Here is a 22082-nt window from a genome sequence, read left to right as displayed (position 1 = left end):
TATCCATCCCATTATTCATTTGCAGTCTGGGGATAATGTATGTTATCTCCATACTGCAAATGGTATGGAGATGGAGATAATGTATGTAGTCCACTTTCTCGTCATGTGCTGGGTGGTCGGGTGGTCGCGACGACCAAGATGGCAAAATCAGGTGACTACGCCCACAAAGGCAGTAACTACACACTGTCGTGGAGGTGATCATGGCCCAGATTCTGAGCAGTTGGAGTAAAAAAAAAGTTGTTTAACCAAATACAAGTGAAACAGGACTCGTGCCACAATTTTGGTGATCGAAAATTAACTTTATTTACAATTTACACACTTTACTCAAAATATTGAGATTGCCACAAACCTCTCCTTACAAAGCAGATACAGTTCACCAAAATGCATCAGCACATCTTTGAATTCTGCAACCAGGGCAGTAGTCTCTTCATGTGAGCATATTGAGAAGTAGTGAGCACATGATGATTGACTTGACAATGCAGTGAGTAGGAGAGGCAGTAGGAACTAATTTTGATGAAGTAGTTATTGCATCCTGTCCATCTTCCTTGGCTACCTCCCATCTGCCTGTAGGTCTGTCAACAAAGCAGTAGCAGAAAGAACAGGTCAAAGCAGTAGCAGAAGTCCGTGTTACAAGTTCTGTGCAGTGCTGTGATGCTAAGAAATGGTGCTTCGTTCATCACTTGTGCAAAGCATAGCCATTTGGATGAAGGATGCCGACCTTGTCATCAGGAACACTCCCCCTTGTCGATGGAAACGCTACAATTTGCTGAATGGCTCGACCCGATAAAAGGACATGCCAATCACCACTCAAGGGCTGATCACATGGCCATCCATGGCTCCAAGGCCACAACTTATTCAGGCATGGTGCACTTGGCTAGACAACTCCTTGCCGAGTCACCCACTGCGACATTTTCCAACATATTCAATATATTCAATAACTGTTAGTGAAGGATGGACCCTAACAGTGTTTTTCCAGAGTTCAATAACAGAGCCAGCAGGAATAACAGAGCCAGGAATAACAGAATAACAGAGCCACCATTCAATAACAGAGCCAGCAGGAAACTGGCTCACTGACTGAGTTTGAATGCGGAGTGAAAGTCTTACATTGGTCCTTACCATTGTTTCTGCACCTACACTGCCCAGACACTCCAATGGGCTACAATGGGTTCCTCCTCAGCCTGAAAAAAAATGTCCACTTCCATCATCTTTTCCACATTCATAACTATTCTCAGGAAATGGCTTTCTCATAGCTGAGTCAAGTGTCCATTCTTCACTATTTGGGTCTTCATTTCCGGGAGGGCAAAAATATTGTCACATCAGAGGCCGAGTGAATGTGGACTCTGTGATAGAGGTCCAAAGACCTCCGTGAATGACCAAATCGATGTTTGAATTTACTGCATTCGGAATTAATTATTTCAACAAGTTACAATCCACAAGGATTGTTCAAAGAAAGCAGAGATTGGCGGTTGCTCAAGTACGGGAAGGCAAAAAGCAGGAAGATGTTCCCAATAATTAAATTATTCATTAAAAGAATGTAAGGGGAGGGAGACAAGATACTAATAATAACCAAACAGGATGAACCAGGTGGTCAAAGGACAAATGAGTAGGGAAGTACATGCATTTATAAACAAGAAAATAAATATCCCCACAAATGGCGCCGACAATACCAGATTCAACCAGACACAAAGGGAGCAGGCAAGGACTTATTTGCAAAGGGAGAACGGAATATAACCGCATGACCTGATCTTTGTAATGAAGGTGGAGCACAGGGATAGAGATGCAACACATGGCAGAAGGCAAGAGGATGGTGATGAGGTGGAATGATGATGAGGAGGTGGCATTTGCGTCTTCACTCAAGGTCCCACTCAGGGATTGATGAAACAGAGAGAAGTTGATCTTATCCATCTAGAAGTCCAAATGGCTTGTAAATGCACGTGCATGGCCGTTATCACCTAAGGGAACACCTTTCCAGCACGCGGATGTCTGTGGGCAGTGCCATCTTTTAGGCTGTCCCACCCTGTGGGGCAGCCAGCCCCTCATTTGTGCTACTCCCTCAACCAGGGCTCCACAGCCCAATGCAACACTGTGGCCTACAGTCTTCTGGCCAAACGGCCTGTATTGATGTCCCTTTAAAGACAAGATACGCTTTTCACAAGTCCCACATCTGGCCTCACCTGTATTGTAGGTCTTACACGATACAACCTTACCCTATTCTGCTTCATAAAGGATGGTCACTCCCCCTCAGTGCACAGATAATGTATGACTTATCCCTGACAGATCCCAAATACAAGACTAATTCTACACTTGAACAGAATCAACCCCAGAATAACAACACACGGCCCAAGACAAGGTCTTATCACGTTTTAGCTATGGAAATTCCACCTCCCCCTTACATGTAACAATACTCAAGTGAGTTTACCTTGCTTTCTTGATCCAAACCAATGTCGACCACTGAATGTAACTTTTTCCTGCTTCAACATTCGGGTCAATGCCCATCTTCCCCATCATTCATTCGGATCATTCGGGTCTTCCCAATCCAAAACCACGATCTTTTCTACCCCCATTAATCCACTCCAAACCTACCTCCTTCAAATTCCCGACCTTCCTTCCCCAGCTGCAGTCAATGACGTCAACAGAAACAGTGTGACAAACAGACGGAAGGAGAAATCTGACTACTTTAATCCATGAAATGTAAAGAATATGACAGGAAAGGCTTTTGATAAAATTCGCTGAACCAAAGAACCGATTCTCGATGAACAAAATGAGATAGGGCATAGTAGGCATCAACTCTTGGGAATTGCAACCGTTACAGGCGGGCTAATTGACTATGGAGAATCTGGGGGTTCAAGCCACGGTTCCTGCAGGGGGAATCAATTCTAACCGGGTATTTGATTCTTATTCCCAAACCAACTGCTCACCACAACTACGAAGTTTTTTCTTTTCAAGATAAATAACGAATTTGTCAATTCTGCAACTCAGGTAAGATTGGCAGATTCCAATTGGAAACGAATTTCGTGATTTGGAAAGGCATCAATAAGTCTCTCCCTTCTCCCATACTTCTCCCATACATACCCAGGAAATCCTGGGTATGCTACCGATTAAAAAAAAAACAATGATGTTTTGAGACAACAATACCTATCCTCACTCTTGCTTGTTTTATGTGCTCGTTATGAAACGTTCTCATTCACTTTTAATTTACAAATTGGGAGCTGCGCCCGAACCAAGGCACTTTCGTGCTCCAATCCAAATTGATTTAGGAAAGCTTTTATTAAAGATCGTATCTCCAAATTTTCCTGACATTTAATGTTAAATATTGTAACTTCAGGACCAGGCAATTCTCCCAGTTGATGGCCCAGTTGCTCCTATTCTTACCAACTATACACTTTGGTCACATCGCAGAATTGTCTTAAAAATTACTCGATTACTTACCACTTCCCATCAAAATGAAAATGATTATCCAGAAATAGCTCAGAACACCTCCATGGGTAATCATTATACTCTTAACAGCTATAGTCCACTATCTCCAATAGAGTTCCACATATTAGTAATCTTAAGAACATCTTAAATTATTTACTTCATCCGTGCCTGTGAGGCCCGGTGCACTATACTTTGCTCCACTCCTGACCTTACAATATGTTGGAATATGCTAATTTGCTAATTAGCGAATTTTTCTGTAATCCTTTAGCCAATCTGAGCTTTTATGTCGCTTCCAATTCGTGTGAGATTTCCATCAATTATAGCGTATATGTAACGACACCAAGACACAAAGCACAGCAAGCAAACCACAGCAAGCGCTTATCTGCTGTTAGGGGTTTTGTAATCGTCGTATCACAGGTTTGTTGGATGTCGTACACAGATATATATATATATATATATATATATATATATATATATATATATATATATATATATATATATATATATATATATATATATATATACATATATATATATATATATATATATATATATATATATATATACATATATATATATATATATATATATATATATATATATATATACACACAAAGAGTAGTGTAGTGTTCATACAGAAGCCTTCAGCCATTTATTTATTCATTCCCAAAAGAAGCTTTGTAAAGCTCCGTGAAAGCTCCGAAGAGCTCACAAAGGCACCCAAAGACTCCATAAAAGGCTATGCGACACTGTAAAGGAATAATGTTGTTTTGTGACAACAATACTTCAGAAGTGTATTATAGTTCCACTATCAATCAAATACAATAAATCAAACGAACATGAAAACACACCTCAAATGGCATCGAAATAGCTCTGCAAATGGCACGAATGTACGTGACGTGCAATGCGTTTACACCAAAAGGCGTACACAATACATTCCAATCTTTCTTACTCCATGAAGTCTTACAATCAGCTACATAGAGAGAGATACCGACCACTTTAATCCTCCTTAACGAGTGGTGCTTGTATGTAGATGAAACGTAGAAGAGGCCCGGTCACACCGATGGACTCGTGGCTCGATATGAACCTCGTAAAGCAGTACAAGCTTGACACCATGATGTAAGCTTCACGGGTGTGAACCTTGCAACGCAGCGAAAGCTTTACAACATTATGCAAGCTTCACAGAGAGCCTATGCTTTTAGCTTCGCAGAATGCATGTGCACCCAAAACCTTCGCTCCAAGCTCCGTCCAGAACATGAATGGTATCGTAAATCTTTACTAACCAACAAATGTCATAACTGACATTACATTATATATCACTCCAAATTTGAGAAAAGGTTTGACCCAACTGTTCATCAATAATAAAAAAAAACTTTTTTGCCATTTCAATTGTTGCCTCGTTAAATGAATGTTTCATGTTCAATATGCAGGATTTGACAGCTCCTATTTCCTTCTCTTGCGTCACTAACTTAGCAGTAATCTGTGTTGACAAATTCCTATTTTTACTGGTGATCACTTCTCAGATCTTGTGTTGGGAGGAAGTTCCCCGAGAGCAAAACTGCACAGAAGTTCAAATGCAAAATAAACAAGTGGTGCCAGGCACAACAAATCCACCCATTTAAGACATAAAGTTATTTTGGGGATCAAATTTAAATTTGATATATCCTTAACCTGAATGTTGATTATAAGGAATAGAATAAGGAATATTTTAGTCTGAGTTTGAAGTCAATTAAACCATTTTTGATGAAGTTATGAGCGAAAAAGATTTTGACCTTTTCGTGACCTGACCTTGACCTTTGACCTTATTGGACCCAAAAGTTAATGGGGCCGTCCGAGGTTCATTACCCACCTGTGGATACAATTTGAGAGTGTTTGAGCCAGCCGTTTTCCCGTAAAGTTGTATTTTCGTAACCATGTTTTAGTTTTAATGGAAAATTTGTAATTTTGACCGATGGCCATGACCCCCAAAACTTCGGACCTGACCGATCTTCACAAATATGCATTTTTCACTTTTGGAATGGGTAGGATTATAAGTGAGAAATAGAATAAGGTTCACTATAAGCTTAGTTTGAAGTAAATCAGATCATTTTTGACGAAGTTTTGAGGGAAAAACGATTTTGATCTTTTCGTGACCTTGACCTTGACCTTTGATCCAATTGGACCCAAAAGTTAATGGGGTCGTCCAAGGTTCATTGCCCACCTGTGGATTAAATTTGATAGTGTTTGTTAAAGCCGTTTTGCCGTAAAGTTGCTAAGAGACAGACAGACAAACAAACAGACAAACAAACCGGACAATTACAATATCCCGCTCCCTCCCTCCGGGAGGGGGCGGGATAATAAAACCCACAACGATTATAAAGAATACTCTTACCGATCTCACACTCACTCTGTGTCTCCAAAACGACAGTCTGGGGAATCCTCCCATCTGCTTCCCAACCCCTTGAAGAAGTTCAGTCACTCAAACTTTTGGGCCTCACTATCAGGAATGATATTTTTTGAGCAAATCACATTTCTCAGTTTCTCTTCAGGTCATTCCCCATCTACAGCTATGATATTTTCTACACCCATCTAGAGTGTACGCGGCGAGGCATGATATACGAAAACCTAATCACGTGACACAGCACACCATTAACTCTCTCCAAGCCCACCTACTGTATTTCCGGGTTTATACTTTTTCCTTCCACTTTTGTGATTGCGAGTTTGTGGGAGGATGATGATAGTATCCATTTTGCTCATTCTCTGTGTCCTCTCCTTGTACTAATTCTTACCCACACCCCTTATTTCTCCAAGTTTCTATCTTTATGTTGTCCATCAACCCTGGTATTGGTGTGTTACCCCCTCTCTTTCTGTTGTTATTTTCGTTATCTTATGTCCTGATCCATGAAACCAATCACTAGATGAGCGCAGAGATGGAGTCATGTTGTCTGGTCATCTTTCCAGATGTTTTTTTTTGGTAAAATCTCAAGGTTGTTTAGTTTTATGGCTCAATGTCTCACAGTTTTAACTTTTCAGAAGTTGATATGTACATAATCGCATCATCATTTAGAAACATTTGCTATGATGTCGCCAGTTATTAAATACTGGAACACGACTTTCAAAGGGTTCTCATTTCTCAAGCATATTGTGACACCTCACCCCTCCCCCGTTAGCTACTGAAACATTCAGACACAATGACATGGAATTTTGTCTTACCATCCTGGTTATATTGTTGGGTATGTGATGCTTGTGTTCTATAATCTGAAAGAACAAAAAAAGCAAAATATATTTTCCTTTATCAATGCATGCATGCCACATTAAATAATTTTGAAATTTTTTGATTTAAAGCCTTTTTGTAAAGCGTTTTTTGTATGTTCAGAAAATTATTAAGTTTAAGCAGAACATCTAGTTATAAGGGTTTATTACCAACATTACCAACCATGCTGCTGTGAACGAGATGCTGGTGCTTTCTTTGCACAAGTCAATACCTGCTCCCTCTGGGAGCAACCGGATTCGTTTTCAAAATTAGCATCGTTTCCCCACCCTTAATACCCCTTCCCTCTAGAATAGGTCAGTGGTTAACACTATTCCGCAGATATAGGATGACATTCGCAAGTCATCTCCTCATTCTCGGGGGGGGGGGGAGGGGGTTGGAGATAGTGGGGTGGAAGGGAGGTGTGGAGGAAGGGCTCCTGGGGAATTTATTTAAAGCTAATGACCTGACCCTGGGTACCGCAACCACGAATGCAAAACTTGGTGGAGATCGGCCAGGCCGTTTTCAATTTCATACGGAGCAGACATACAGACATTGTCTTATTTTATATAGTAGGATATTCATTCAGTTTTTACAGAACATGATATTCACATTAAAATTTGAATTATTCACATATTTAATGAATTATAACTGGAATAGAATATGAAATACCCATTTCCTTTTCAACTATCTTTCATTGTACAGGAAAGAAATGTTTTCCACACCAAAGATATTGTTACGGTCAGCGGATTTGAGCCAGTGTCCTGATTCCAGTCCTGAACTACCAATGTTATGGTGGACCAGAGATGGACACGTGGTAAAATCTTCCACCCTGACAGTCACCAATTTACCAATGGATGGTCTTCAGAGACCATACGCTATTTGCCGGGAAAGCCAAACCATGTCTTTATTTCGGTTTCCGACATACAGAAACTTTAGAATGAGATCTATAGCCCATGGTAGTTTTTTTTTTGTAGACCTTGTCGAGGCTCGTATGAGAGCTAACACACAAGGCACAGCAGGGGAGGGGGGCATGAGACAAGAGGGGCAGGAGTGGGAAAGACAAAACAGTGGGGAACAGAGACATTAGATCTGTGGAAGGGAGAGGGAACACGGGGAATACAGGATGGACATTACAGGGACTTTCAGAAAGGAAAACAGGGAATTTGAAGGAAGTGGGTTTGGGGTGGATTAACGGAGGTAGAAAATATTGAGGATTTCGATGGGGGATGGTAAGAGATGGTGGTGAACAGCTGTTTTGAAGGCCTGGAGGGAAGAATGGGACTGAACAGTGTGGGAGTGCATTCCAAAGGCGGGGAAAAAGAGGAATGAAAGAGTGAAGGTGAGCAGTGATTCGTTATTTTGGTAGTTTTAGCAGAAGGGGGTTGTTGGCGGACCTTGAGAGCCCTGCGGAAATTGAGTGGGGACGAATCACAGACAGAGCAAGGGGGCGAGACCGGAGAGGAGATTGTAGAAGACAGAAAGACCACCGACCTGCCTGCTGTGAGAGAGTGAGAGGTCCAAAGATTCAGCCTCATCGCAGAAAACCAATGATCATAAATGTCTTGGTTTCCACAGCGTGAAGCCGAGAAAGGTGAGAGGCAGGAGCACCAACCCAGAGGGCAGAGCAGTACTCCATCAGGCTGTGGACGAAAACTTTGTATGTGGTCAGGAGCTCAGCTGAGCCGAGGAAGGACTTTGCACAACGGAGGATTCCCAGTCGGTGACTGGCTTTGGAGGCCAGGTTGGAAATGTGGCTTTCCCAGGAAAGATCATGGCAGATAGTAAGACCCAGAAGCTTGAATGAAAGGATTTCTTCAAGAGGATTGTTGAGAAAGTAGATGGGTGGGGAGGGGGGGGGGGGTTCCAAACGGTCCTTTCAGAGAGACACAGTGAGAGTGTCAGATTTGTCACCAATGAAAGACATGTTCCATGTGTTGGACCAGTTTGTAATTTTACCCAGATCTGCATAGAGCGAAGAAAAGCTACTGCTTGCCAGTCTGAGCGATGACAGATGGTACGGCAGAGGGTGGAGTCATCAGCAAAGAGATAAAGCGGATTTTCCAGCGAGTGGGAGTTCCCCCATTTGAAGAATATTGGGGCCTGAGAGTGAACCCTGGGGGAACGCACTGCAAATTTCACCGTCTTACCAAGGTTTGGCACCCATTTTCCAATGGCTGTGAGTTTTGACTCACACTGTGCTTATAATATCCCAAATCTGAACCGCACTACAAGCTGACATGTCTGGTCAAAAAACAGGGTTTATAATAAAAAAATTACCCCCGTGTGGGGGTGATGGTCATCTCTATGTTTTTTTACTATCATAATCGACGAACCGTTGCCAGATATCTCCTAAAATGACAGACGAGATAGGTTTTGAAAATGGCGACTTTCACAACTTTCGTGGCCTCGTGACCTTGACCCTGACCTCAAATCCGGGGAAAAAAATGTCGTTGGGTATCACTCATCGACCTCTACCCACATACCAAATTTCATCAAGATCGGAAGTAAAAAGTTTTCTTTGTACCGGGAGGTGTTTTTGACCATCTTCCAGGTTACGTGGCGGCCAAACGGAACGGAAATTCAAAAATCTGTCTGGTTAGATACAAGATAATGTTTTTTTACTATCATAATCAATAAACAGTTGCCGAATATCTTGTAGAATGGCAGACTAGATAGGTTTTGAAAATGGCGATTTTTATAACTTACGTGACCGCGTGACCTCGTCTCTGACCTTGAACCCGGACGAAAGTTATATCGTTGTGCAACACTCATCGACCTCTACCCACGTACTAAGTTTCATTAAGATCGGAAAGAAAATTATTGACGGACGTACGGACGGACGGACATTTGGTCCAGCTTTATTAGGTCATCTCGTAGAGATGACCCAATAAAAGGGATGGAGAGAACAATGAAGACAACTTATGAATAATTATTTGTACATTCCAAATCCTCACATGCCCATGAAACTGTGACAGCTTAAAGAGGTACCTTAACCACCCACATCATAAAGAGTAACACAGTAAGAGGTCACACGACAGATAAAACCTGTCCCTACATGATAATTGCATGGGGCAGCGAAGTTTGGTCCCTACGAGAGAGAGAGAGGGAGAGAGGGAGAGAGGGAGAGAGAGATGATGACTTAGATGTGTCTGGGTCTGGGCAACCTGACAATGCAAGATGGGCTTCTCCTTCCATGACACTCCAAGTGAAGTTTTAAAAGTCTCTTTTTGTTTGGCCCATCCTGTGGGAGCCCTCTTGACTCACGTGCTCTGAGCCAATTGGTTTTGACCTCACCCGCCTTGTAACACTCTGCATGCCACTGAACTTCACTTTTCCCAAACTGAACTGTGAACTCCCAAACTGAGCTATTCTCCCTCCCTCTCAACCTTTTACAAGCCTGTGACCATGCTGTGGACGAGCAGCCACTACGAGCCCATTGTCTCACTGCCCAGCTTCTCATCACTTCCAGCGTTTGCACGCAGCTTAGAGTCCTTGAGGCTGCAGCCTCTGCACAGCTCTCCCCTTCTGCATGGTCGCAGGGTCTTGCTTGCACCTTCCTCAAGGGGTTCGGTGGCTTGTCTAACTTGCAATATTATTTGTAAAGCACACATAGACAGATTACGAAGGGAAAGATTTAGAGAATATAATGAGGGGGGGCAGTGTGAGGCTTAGACACATTACAGAGGGGAGGGGTTACATTTATCAACTCGAGGACAAACTTTGACAAATGCCCTATGGTTTTACACAGAAATCACACACTTATGCAAAACATTTATTAATGACATAACTAGTCTACTTTACACCAGTTACCCCTTATGAATCATTCTCTCAATGTATTGATCATGTGCCTGGTGTTGGCTTAATGGTTAGGGCGGTGGGCTTACCATCAGCCAGAAACCTGTTCTGAGCAGACAATCCAGGAAGACCCCACAGAGCAAAGCTCTTTATGTGCTACTCAGAGCTCTTAATGGTGTACAAGACATTTATTTTCAGCAACTATGGAGTATGGCTCCAAAATATGGGCTCATGCTGTTGCAGACTATATAGCTCCCACCCATCACCCCCTTCAACCAGATTAATGGAATGAAAGACCCTCAGGCTAATGGGCATTTCTCTCTCTCAGCTCACACGAGACGTAAGTAACCCAGAGTTGTCAGAGTTAAGACATACACCACCCGGTGCAGCAAAACACATGACAAATCCCAAATGATCAAGAGCAAGCAAAATATTTAAGTGCAGTTAAACCTCAACGATAAGTACTCATCCAGATAACATGCAATACATTTTAAATCACAATCTTAAAGGAATGAAATTTCCCAAAAAGCAATCTATCAAAATATCTTTGACAACAATGTTGCCAACAGGCGACCATCAACCCACTGAACTTCCCCATTTTGAACATAAGGGGGCAGAAATATCAAAGGCAAATATACTTTGTGCAATTATCACAAGCTCCATAAGAAATAAATGAGACGAAAATTAGTGTGTGATGTCGCACAGTTAACGAAACACAGGAAAAGGCCAATCGGCCGATATTGCCTGTGCTAAGTGCCCTCCCAGCAGTTGCGACAAAGTAGTGGTCTCGAGCCTGCAATTACACTTTGCAACATCGCATGATTTTCTTATGATCCACATCTTACATTGAATTGCAACAAATGCACGTTTCAACTATCTCTTTTGTCACTTTGGGTAACCCGGTGGTAGTAGAAGTTAAGATGTGAGTAACCAGGAGTAGTAGGCATTAAGACATATGTGCCACCCAACGGCACAGCCACACTCGCAGCAATGATACAACCAGCAGCCACTACTTGCTGTTGATAAACAGCAAGTACAATATGTGTAGTATTTGCTCTAAGCATGGTGTTGCACACCAATCAACTGTGGTTCACCTTCGTTTGTGGAGACACAGGCCGCGGTGAACCAATTGAAATGGGGTAAAGCTTCGAGGATCTGTGGCATCCATGCTGAACCTCTCATGTCAGGTCAGGTATGGGAGCATGCGCCAGAGCAGCGCGTCGCTGTGTCCACTTTCCGCCAGTACTCCAGGGGCCTCTGTCTGGCCATCCCAAGACAGATGCCTGGCCCATCCCAATCTCCTTGAGATGCCGATCAACCTGCTGCAACCACGAGGCACGTGATCGGCCCATTGGCCTTCTCCACTCATGAGGATCCCTTGCTGAGAGAATCTGATGAGCAGAATCAGCATCAGGAAAACGAGCCACATGTCCATACAGCCGCAGGTGAGTCTCACGGACGATGCAGGTAACAAATCTCATTTGAGTCCCTCTCAGCAACCGCTCGTTGGACACAAAATCCGACCAGCAATAGCCAAGGATTCTCCAAAGAGACCTGGTACCAAAGGAATTAAGTCTCCGTCTCAGATCCTTAGTCAGAGTCCAAGTCTCACATCCAGAGAACAAGACTATAACACCAAGGACCTGAAGACTCGGACTTTTGTCCTCCCGCACAGGTACCGGCAGCGCCACACCCCATTATCCAGTGAATCCATGACCCCCCAGGCCCGACCCAGATGTCTATTGACCTCTGACGCACAGGCAGAAGACATGAATATCACTGCCGAGGTAAGTGAATCTCTCCACGACCTCAACATCCTCACCACAAACAGGCACACACAGGACAGCAGCATCCAAGATGTCATTGAAAGCCTGGATCTTAGTTATCTTAGACCCAGGATCTTAGACCCAGGAAGCCCGTAATCCCAGCAGCTCCAACTCCTCATTCAGCACCTCGAGGGCCCCCAAAAGGATATCTGAAGTCTCCGCAAAGATGACTGCATTATCTGTGAAATCAAGGTCAGAGATCTTGACATTCCCAAACGATGCACCGCAGCTTGATCTCTCCGACATCCTCCCTAGAATCCAGTCCATACAAGTGCTGAAAAGTATAGGGGCCAGTACACATCCCTGACGAACTCCACCAACAACTGTAAATAAGTCAGAGATGGTACCACCACATCTCACAGCATTCTCAGTACCAGAGTAGAGTTCAGACATCAGATCGACCAGTTTTGGTGGCACCCAACGAAGGCCAAGAATCCTCCAGAGGACATTCCGATTCACTGAATCGAACGCTTTACAGAGATCAACAGAGGCTGCAAGCAGCCCCTGCCGAAACTCTCGTCTGCGTTCGGTGAGGACCCGAAGAGCAAGGATATGGTCAATCGTTGACCTCTTTGGTGTAAAGCCTGACTGCTCTGGACGCTGGTGCTCAAGCAGATGGTGGCGAACCCTATCAAGAATTATGCGACCAAAGACCTGAGAGCAGCGTCACCCCTCGGTAGTTGTTGCAGTCTTGGTGATCACCCTTCCCTTTCCAGAGAGGGACAACAAGGCCCCTCTTTCAGTCAGTTGGGATGTTGCCTGTTTTCCAGGCATAGTACAGAACTGCATGCAATGACACGAGTGCAGCATTTCCACCAGCATTGAGAAGTTCAGCATGGATGCCACAGATCCCTGGAGCTTTACCCCATTTCAACCGGTTCACCGCAGCCTGTGTTTGCACAAGCGAAGGTAGATGACAGTTGATTAGAGGGACAGTTATTGTAACACCCCTGATGTCCAACTCGACAGCTGGGGGATCAGCCTGGTACAACCGCTCAAAGTAACCGGCCCAACGGGCCTTCACTTCGGACTCCTCTGTCAAGAGCCTACCACCCTCTGCTCTCACTGCAGTACACCGAGGGATGGGCTTGGATGAATGCAATGTGCGAATTCCCCTGTAAGCAGGACGAGAATCACCTGTCCACAGGTGATGCTCTACCCCCTCACAGATTCCTCGCACACAGGGCTCCTTGCCCACCTTTAGCGCATGTACAGCTTTATGCCTCAGCTCCCTGAACAGCTCAGCTCTGCCATTCAGCCTGGCCCTTCGACTCTGGTCAATGGTATCCAGTGTCCCTTGAGAGACAAAATTCTTCTTTGCCCTCCGGTGAGTTCCAAGACATCCACCGGAAACATCAAGGATGGTGGTCTTGAAGGCACTCCACAACTCTTTCGGACCTCCCAAAGCACCTAGACACCCCAAATGTCCACTCAGCCTGTTCGCAAACTCCTCAGCTACTCTCTCATCCTTGAGCTTGCTAACATCCAGCCTTGGCCGGGATGGTACTATTCTCCTGGATTTACGGTGCAACTTCAGAGTTGTCACAACAATCCAGTGGTCAGTATTGAAAACTGAGCACTCTGGTAGACCTTGCAGTTCTGGATCATCCTCCAGCAACCATCAACGAGGACATGGTCAATCTCCTTTGCCACACCGCCAGCGTTGGAATACCAAGTCCAGCGATGAGCTTGTGGGCGCTGAAACCATGAACCAGCCACCCAAAGTCCATAACTTCTTGCAAAGTCACGGAACTTTGTGCTATTCAGGTTCACAATTCCAGATCCATGGGGACCAACATATGTCTCATAACCATCCCTTTCAGTTCCAGTCAATGCATTGAAATCCCCCAAGATGAGAAGTATATCTCATCGAGGGCACTGATCAACCACAGACTCGAGCGTGGCGTAGAATGCATCCTTCACGGTGAGATCACTCGCCTCAGTCGGAGCATAAACAGAGACCAGGGAAATGACACCCAAGGAGTGACGAATCCTTCGTCTCATAATATGCTCATTGACCGGTGTTCCCTCAGTTATCAATGGAGTCAACTTATTGGTCACAGCTACAGCAATCCTTGGGAATGGTAACCATCAGAGTGACCAAACCATCAGTTGGTGTAAACACCCGCCATGATCTCGCCGCAATCCGGTCTCCGAACCTCAGAGAGAGCTGCAATACCGATGTCCAAACGCTTGAGCTCAGATGATAACAGAGACAGGTGATCATCCTCTCTTTGGGATAGGACATTCCAGGCACCCACCCAAAGGGACCGCCTCATGTTAACCCAAGGAGACCGCCATCTGGTGGATGACACCTCAGCACCACTCTGACACACTCTCCCGCAATCTGACCCAGGGATGTTACCCCGTGGTTTCCCTCCTATCATTAAAGATTGGGGGTCCCGAAGGCTTTGCCCCAATCCCGTCATCCGCTGAGCTGCCCTGCGAAGGGAAGCTGCACAGGAGGTACTCCCACGGAGTGGGTTTTCAGATTTCTTTGCGTTTTTGTGTTTTGCGGAATGAAGGGTTTTATGGTGGCCGGAGTGCAAATCCTGCCACCAACCGCCTAATAAGAAGTAACCCAATTGCAGGAGGACGTCCACAGACACAGTTGGGCACTAGATATGGATGGCCGTTAGCTCACAAGGAGCTCCTCCGCCCTTTGACAGGTTTTGTTTTTAATCCTGCTGGGTGTCCAGATCCAAACACCCTCCTCACCAAAAAACCTGGTGGGGGAGATGGTTTAGTCGCCAACAAACCGACCATGGAACAGGTTAGTACACGTTTACATGATACCTAAAGCAACTCACAGATCTAATCTGGCCTGACCTGACATCAAGGCTGGAGGCTGGAAATTCTCAGCTCCCTGAACTTCTTTTCTCAAGGCTGGAGGAAATGCTGCACTCGTGTCGTTGCATGCAGTTCTGTGCTCTGCCTGGAACACAGGCATCATCCCAACTGATTGGAAGAGGGGCCTTGTTGTCCCTCTCTGGAAATGGAAGGGTAATCGCCAAGACTGCAACAACTACCGAGGGGTGATGCTGCTCTCAGTGCCGGGCAAGGTCTTTGCTCGGATAATTATTGATAGCGTTCGCCACCATCTGTTTGAACACCAATGCCCAGAGCAGTCAGGCTTTACACCGAAGAGGTCAACGATTGACCGTATCCTTGCTCTTCGGGTCCTCACTGAATGCAGATGAGAGTTTCGGCAGGGGCTACTTGCAGCCTATGTTGATCTCTGCAAGTCATTCGATTCAGAGAATCGGGATACACTCTGGAGGATTCTTCGTCTTCGTGGGGTGCCAGCAAAACTGATCAATCTGATGTCTGAACTATACTCTGGAACTGAGAGTGCTGAGAAATGTGGTGGTACAAATCTCCGACTAATTTCCAGATGTTACTGGAGTTCGTCAGGATGTGTACTGGCCCCCACACTTTTCAGCACTTGTATGGACTGGATTCTGGGGAGGATGTCAGAGAGATCAAGATGTGGTGCATCATTTGGGAATGTCAAGATCTCTGACCTTAATTTCGCAGATAATGCGGTCATCTTTGCGAAGACTCTGGAGATCCTTTCGGGGACCCTCAAGGTGCTGAATGACGATTCGGAGCCGCTGGGATTACGGTTTTCCTGGATCAAAACTAAGATCCAGGCTTTCAATGACATCTTGGATGCTGCTGTCTGTACCTGTTTGTGTTCAGGATGTTGAGGTCATGGAGAGATTCACTTACATTGGCAGTGATATTCATGTTTCTGCTGGCTCTGAGCCAGAGGTCAACAGACATCTGGGTCAGGCCTGGGGAGTCATGGATTCACTGGATCATGTGGTGTGGTGCTGTCGGTATCTGTGCAAGAGGATGAAAGTCTGAGTCTTCAGGTCCTTAGTGCTTCCAGTCTTGCTCTACGAATGTGAGACTTGGACTCTGACAAGGGAACTGAGACAGAGACTTAATTATTTTGGTCCCAAGTCTCTTTGGGAAATCCTTGGCTATCGCTGGTCGGACTTTGTGTCCAACGAGCAGTTGCTGACAGAGACTCAAATGAGATTTGTTACCTGCAGAGTCCGTGAGCATCAGCTGCGGCTGTATGGACATGTAGCTCGTTTTCCTGCTGCTGATCCTGCTCACCAGATTCTCTCTCTGAGGGAGCCTCATGAATGGAGGAGGCCAATGGGCTGACCATGTTCCTCGTGGTTGCAGCAGGTTGATCAGCATCTCAAGGAGATGGGGATGAGCCAGGCATCTGCCTGGGGGAGGGCTAGACGGAGGCCCCTGGAGTACCAGTGGAAAGTGGATGCAGCAACACGCTGCTCCTGCGCATGCTTCCATACCTGACCTGACCTTACTGGTGGGTCTGGAGAAAAAGAGTTTTGAATAAATGTATTAAATCGGCCATTTTGATCTACTTAAGTTTATGTGACTGGAAAAAGCTTTGCAATTCCCATTAACAATCAGAAGTGGAACGTTGCTGCCAAATTTCAGCCGGATCGGCCTAGCGGTTTGGCCAGAGAAGTTAAAATAGGAGATGGATGGACGGATGGAAAGACAGATGGACAGATGGATGGACGGACAGTGTACGATGACGGATGGATGGAATTCCATTTTCAGATAGGCTATGAAAGACGGGACACTCAGGCAGGGGTCAAGAAGGTTGCTGTCGGCTGGATGGGTGGCACCACAAGTGGGTATCAGGTGGAGGTGAAACCCCTGATCCTGACGTATTAAGTATTTAAATAATCTATGAGGCATTTCAATCTGCTCAAGATTGCTTCGAGAGCATTTTAAAATCACACTGTGTAAGTACAGCTCATCTGCATCAGGGTAATTGGCACCATGACCGAAATAAGCAAAACTACTGGGAATACGAGACAAATGGCATCCCGGGAAAGTGTGAAAACTGATGCGGGACACTTCGGTATAAAACGAGAAGATCCTGTAAAATATATGGGACGCTGGTCATACATGACTCGCTTGAAATGATTTGAAGTTTTTTTTTATTTTAAGGATAACAGTGGAAATACTTACTCCGTGGTAGTTTTGAAAGAAAAGTGGAAGTAGCTGCAGTTGTTATGTGCGCAGCACCTGAAAAACAATTTGGGAAAACAATCTAATCATAATAAGAAAAGACAACGTGTGTGTGTGTGTGTGTGTGTGTGTGTGTGTGTGTGTGTGTGTGTGTGTGTGTGTGTGTGTGTGTGTGTGTGTGTGTGTGTGTGTGTGTGTGTGTGTGTGCGTGCGTGCGTGCGTGCGTGCGTGCGTGTGCGATTAATAAAGCATAACATTTTCTGTCTGCTAATTCACCTCACCATTTTCTCTCTTCGAAACATGATCTACTCTCACGGGCTAATTAAAGTAAGTTATCGAAATATGATTTCGGATTTCAGAATCGGATCTTGTGGACTAAATAAGTGTTGAAGTCTGGAGTAAAATCTGAAAATTTTAACAAAATATTATCGATTCTTATAACTTAAGCAAGGCTTCCTCATTTGAAATTGCCAAAGCATTAAACTTACCTTTTTCTACAGTTCAAAAATTATTTTGAGTGAAGAAATTATGAAGGAATGTGCCAAAAGTGTAACTTATTGAGTGCAACAAAAATAATTACCTGCAGGGGAAAAGGTGGAGTGGGTTGGATTCTGGAGGAAGAGGAGTGGGGTGGGAGCCTGGAGGGAGGAAGTGGGATGGGAGGAGGGAGAGGAAGGGGTGGGGTGGAAGGGGTGGAGTTGGTGAGAGTCCGGAGGGAGTAGGTGGGGTGGGAGGAGGTGGAAGGAGAGGAAGGGTTGGGGTGGAAGGAGTGGAGTGGGTGGGAGTCTGGACGGAGGGTTGTGGGGTAGGAGGAGGTGAGAGGAGGGAGGGGAAGGGGTGGGGTGGAAGTCTGGAGGGAGGAGTGGGAGGCAGGGGTTGGCGTGGGAGGAGGAAGGGGAAGAGGTTTGGTGAGAGTCTTGAGGCAGGGGAAGAGGGAGGGGAAGGGTTGGAAGGAGTGGCCCGGAGTGGCCCGGCAATGCCGGGTACCTTTGCTCGTACTTAATAAAATAATGTTGGCTACATTGTCCATATAGTTCATCACTGATAATCTCGTAGTATTTTCTAATCGTACAGCATTGACTGATGATGCAATGGTAATGACTGATGCTAAAGTAGGAGTGGTTGATAATGTTGTTGAATTGCCTGATTGCGTGTGGCAGAAATTGGTGATGCTCCGACAGCAATGGCTGAGGATTTAGTAGCAATGGCTAATGGGGTGATATAAATTATGGTTGTTGCAATTGCAGTGGCTGGTGCATGGTGAGGTACTGATTGCTGTGGTGTTGCTTCTTGATATTGTGGAGGTACCATCATGAAAGACAAGTTAGCAATTGTATCTCACTGCAGCAGAAATATGACAAAATAGGTGTTTAATTAGAAACTAAGGAATAGATTCATTGCTACATCCAGTGGATATAGTGGAGCCTTGCCTGCCATGTACCTGAACAAATGGCTCCAGCATCTTCATGATGCCCACAGTTGTGAATTCCCCAGCCATTGTGGGGGCAGACAAGCAAGTTTGTCTCATCACCTGAGCATCGTACATTATCCAGGTGCACAGGGCCATGGCCAGGCCCAAAACTCGCTCTGCGTGTGGCCAAGATGGCGTCTTTGCAATTTAGACTTTGGCACAGTACTTGTGCATCACGTAGATCCCAGTCGTCGTCGCACACCGAGCCCCACACACCCTTGTGCCACACCTCCACACGGCCTTGGCAAGGGTCATGGGTCCCCACCAGCCGAACATGTGAGCCTGTCCACACGCTCATTTGCTAAGGCATTTTACACAAACAAACGTCCAATGGGCAAGCCATGTAAAACTGAAGTTAGCAAGTTAAACTCGTGTAACATATTCTGTGGAATGTGATGAATATTATCGAGTATCATTAATTCATGACTTCAAATAGCCTTGTGGACATGCCAAGATGATGCAAATAAATAAAATCAAGTTCAGACTAATTCATCATAGCTTGGAACAGGTGAGGTGTTGGGAGCGGGGAGGAGGAGCTGTGAGTTTAGGTATGAACAACAAAGTTGAGAATAGACCAATCTTATGGAGGGAACATCATGTTTTCCTTGAGCATAAATTTAGGAATATTAATGTGTTTTGAAATACTTTTGCTGTGTTGCCATTTTCCCATCAAGTTAGGATTGGTGGCTCATATGGAGCTTGTACACTTGATCTATGTCATTTATGAACAAGTTGGCCAGGCCTGAAGTTCGACTAAGCCAATTTGGGCATGAATTTGCAATTTGTTCAGGGTGTCGGTAATAACTCGCCTACTTTTTTATGAAAAACGCCAAGGGGTTTGTTTTTTAGATCCTCGTGGAGGATCTCTAAGTCTTACTCACGTTGTTCTTCATCTTCTTCTTGTGGACTTTTTTGTTTCACAGCCTACAGTTTTCATCGAAATTTCCTGAAACTTGGCATATATATGTAAAAATACCCTGCGCAGACAGTAACCATCTCCGATTTTGAAAATTACTCCGAGAAAAAAAGTTATGACGTCAAAATATCTCCGCTAATGAAAATCGCCTAAAAATTATCTCCGAAACTAGGCAAGCTTTTTGGATTCTGTTTTGCAGGAATTGAACAGGGCATTAGCAGTGATGAATTACCGCACATATGATCCATCACTATGATGTCAGAGCAATTTTTATGACGTCATTCCTATTTTTTGACATTTTTTGTTTCACAACCCAGAGTTTTCATCGGATCTTCGTGAAACGTGCCATGTATATGCAGAAAGCCCACGCACAGGCAGTAACCATCTCCGATTTTGGAAATTCTTCCCAGAAAAAAAGTTGACGTCATAATATCGCCGCTAATGGAAATCGCCTACACCATTATCTCCGAAACTAGGCAAGCTTTTTGAATTTTGTTTGCGGGAATCAAGCCGGGCATTAGCATAGATAATTTATCGCAAACCTGATACATCACAATGACGTCATATTCGTTTTTATGACGTCATCATTAAGAGGACGAGGATCTTTGCTCATTTGAGCTTGTTTTTAAACATCCTTCAGCTAATGCCAGCAGATAGTACACTCAACTAAAAGTCCAGACAGCATACATTTATTTAGATGCAGAGGGATGGACATGTAACCACACATGGGCAATACCTTGCATGTGAAGCACCAGTCTGACAGTCAATAGTCAGGTCAGGAATCAAACCCAGACTAGAAAGCTTCAGGGTAAGTCCACTACCTCTGCACCACCAAGTCAGAATGTCTGTATTTAGTCACAGGTCTTCAAGAGGTTCACGTTGTTTTTTGTTGTTGTTGCTGCTGCTGAGGTTCTTGTTGGGGGTCGATTTTTGAAATGTGCACCCAATTATCTGACAGCTGCAGGAACACACCCACATCCGTCGCTTGACTCCACCCACCATAGCACTCAGACAAAATGATATGTACGCCATCTTGGCTTTCTGGTGGGCCCAATGTATTAGGCCTGTAGACCTCTGCTAATTTCTCCTTTCTGTTTCAATCACTGTCTGGGTTTGTTGCATCAGATTTCCATTAGCTTTATTTGGTCAGGTCAGGTATGGGAGCATGTGCCAGAACAGCGCGTCGCTGCGTCCACTTTCCGCCGGTACTCCAGGGGCCTCCGTCTGGCCATCCCCGAGGCAGATGCCAGGCCCATCCCCATCTCCTTCAGATGCCGATCAACCTGCTGCAACCACGAGGCACGTGGTTGGCCCACTGGCCTCCTCCACTCACGAGACTCCCCCGCTGACCTGACCTGCTTTATTTGGGTCGAGTGTTAATCATGCAGAGGGACCCTGAAAAATCAAATCATATGTCGAATAAAAATTATTAGTCAGGTTTAATCAAGGCCCACGCGCCTTCCTCAAAAAATAGCATTACGTAACTTTTGAACGGCCCCCACATTGGGGTTGAACAATCCATGACTGTGTGACGAATCAGCTCGTTCTGATATAATTGTGACGAATCGACTCTTCAAAGAGTGCTTTAAATGCACCTTTCCCAATTGGCTCGTTATTGGATTTTTAAAGCCAATTCACTCGCGCTTCATCATGAAGTCTTATACCTGGAATTACTACGTACTGGTTTCTATGAAAGAAAGGTTTAAATTATGAGAGAGACAGAGACAGAGACAGAGACAGCGAGAGAGAGAGAGAGAGAGAGACAGACAGACAGACAGACAGACAGACAGACAGACAGACACACACACACACACACACCCCTCGTTTTTTTCATTTTCTGTTTCTAACAATTCCAACACACACACAAACACACACACACACACACGGACAGTGTCGGCTATTCTTGAAATATAATATTGTCGCGGATCTGGAGTTCGAGGCTTGCCACGAGGGTAAGCACGAGGGTCCCGCACAAACGCCTGGTCCTAAGGCCACCGGGCAGATAACTACACACACCGGCAGTTGCTAAACAACCATGAATGCTGATTGGCACGGCCAATCCAGGCAGGGTTACACTACTTCACATGATACTTTACCTGTAGATGGCCAGCTAATTGGAGTCAGTGCCCTCAGCGCACACTCAGATTACTGCAGAGCATTGCCGTGAGTGTGCGTCAGCAAATTATTAGGGTAGAACGTCCCGTCGAACCTTACTTGGGCACTGCATCGGACTAATAAAGGAAAAGACAACTGAGACAGATGGGAATAGCAACAAACAATTATTTATTACAAACACACAAGCAAGCAAACATTTATAAACAAGTATTTAAAAGCAAGAAAGCAAAAAGGCACAAAAGAGAAGATTTAACCACAACACGTATTCTTCTTCAATCTTACCTC

The 22082-nt window shown here is 44.8% G+C and overlaps 1 protein-coding gene across 1 annotated transcript in view; it reads right to left on the bottom strand.

Annotated features, from left to right (window-relative positions):
* Window positions 1-285: 285 nt before the first annotated feature.
* LOC147028836 (scavenger receptor cysteine-rich domain-containing group B protein-like) overlaps window positions 286-22082 on the bottom strand; it is a 49492-nt gene continuing 27695 nt past the window's right edge. The window contains exons 6-9 of the mRNA XM_085880271.1: window positions 18737-19067; window positions 17296-17352; window positions 6610-6654; window positions 286-572 (exon numbers count right to left, since the gene is read on the bottom strand). Of these exons, the coding sequence (XP_085736397.1) occupies window positions 550-572; window positions 6610-6654; window positions 17296-17352; window positions 18737-19067 (456 nt within the window). The 3' untranslated portion in view covers window positions 286-549. The remainder of the gene's footprint in view (window positions 573-6609; window positions 6655-17295; window positions 17353-18736; window positions 19068-22082) is intronic.

This window comes from Eptatretus burgeri, chromosome 4 (assembly GCF_056783735.1).
Source record: "Eptatretus burgeri isolate ZD-2024b chromosome 4, Ebu_testis_v1, whole genome shotgun sequence".
Classification (NCBI taxonomy): domain Eukaryota; kingdom Metazoa; phylum Chordata; class Myxini; order Myxiniformes; family Myxinidae; genus Eptatretus; species Eptatretus burgeri.
Note: the sequence above shows the minus strand (reverse complement) of the source record. Positions and strands in the feature narration are given on the sequence as shown.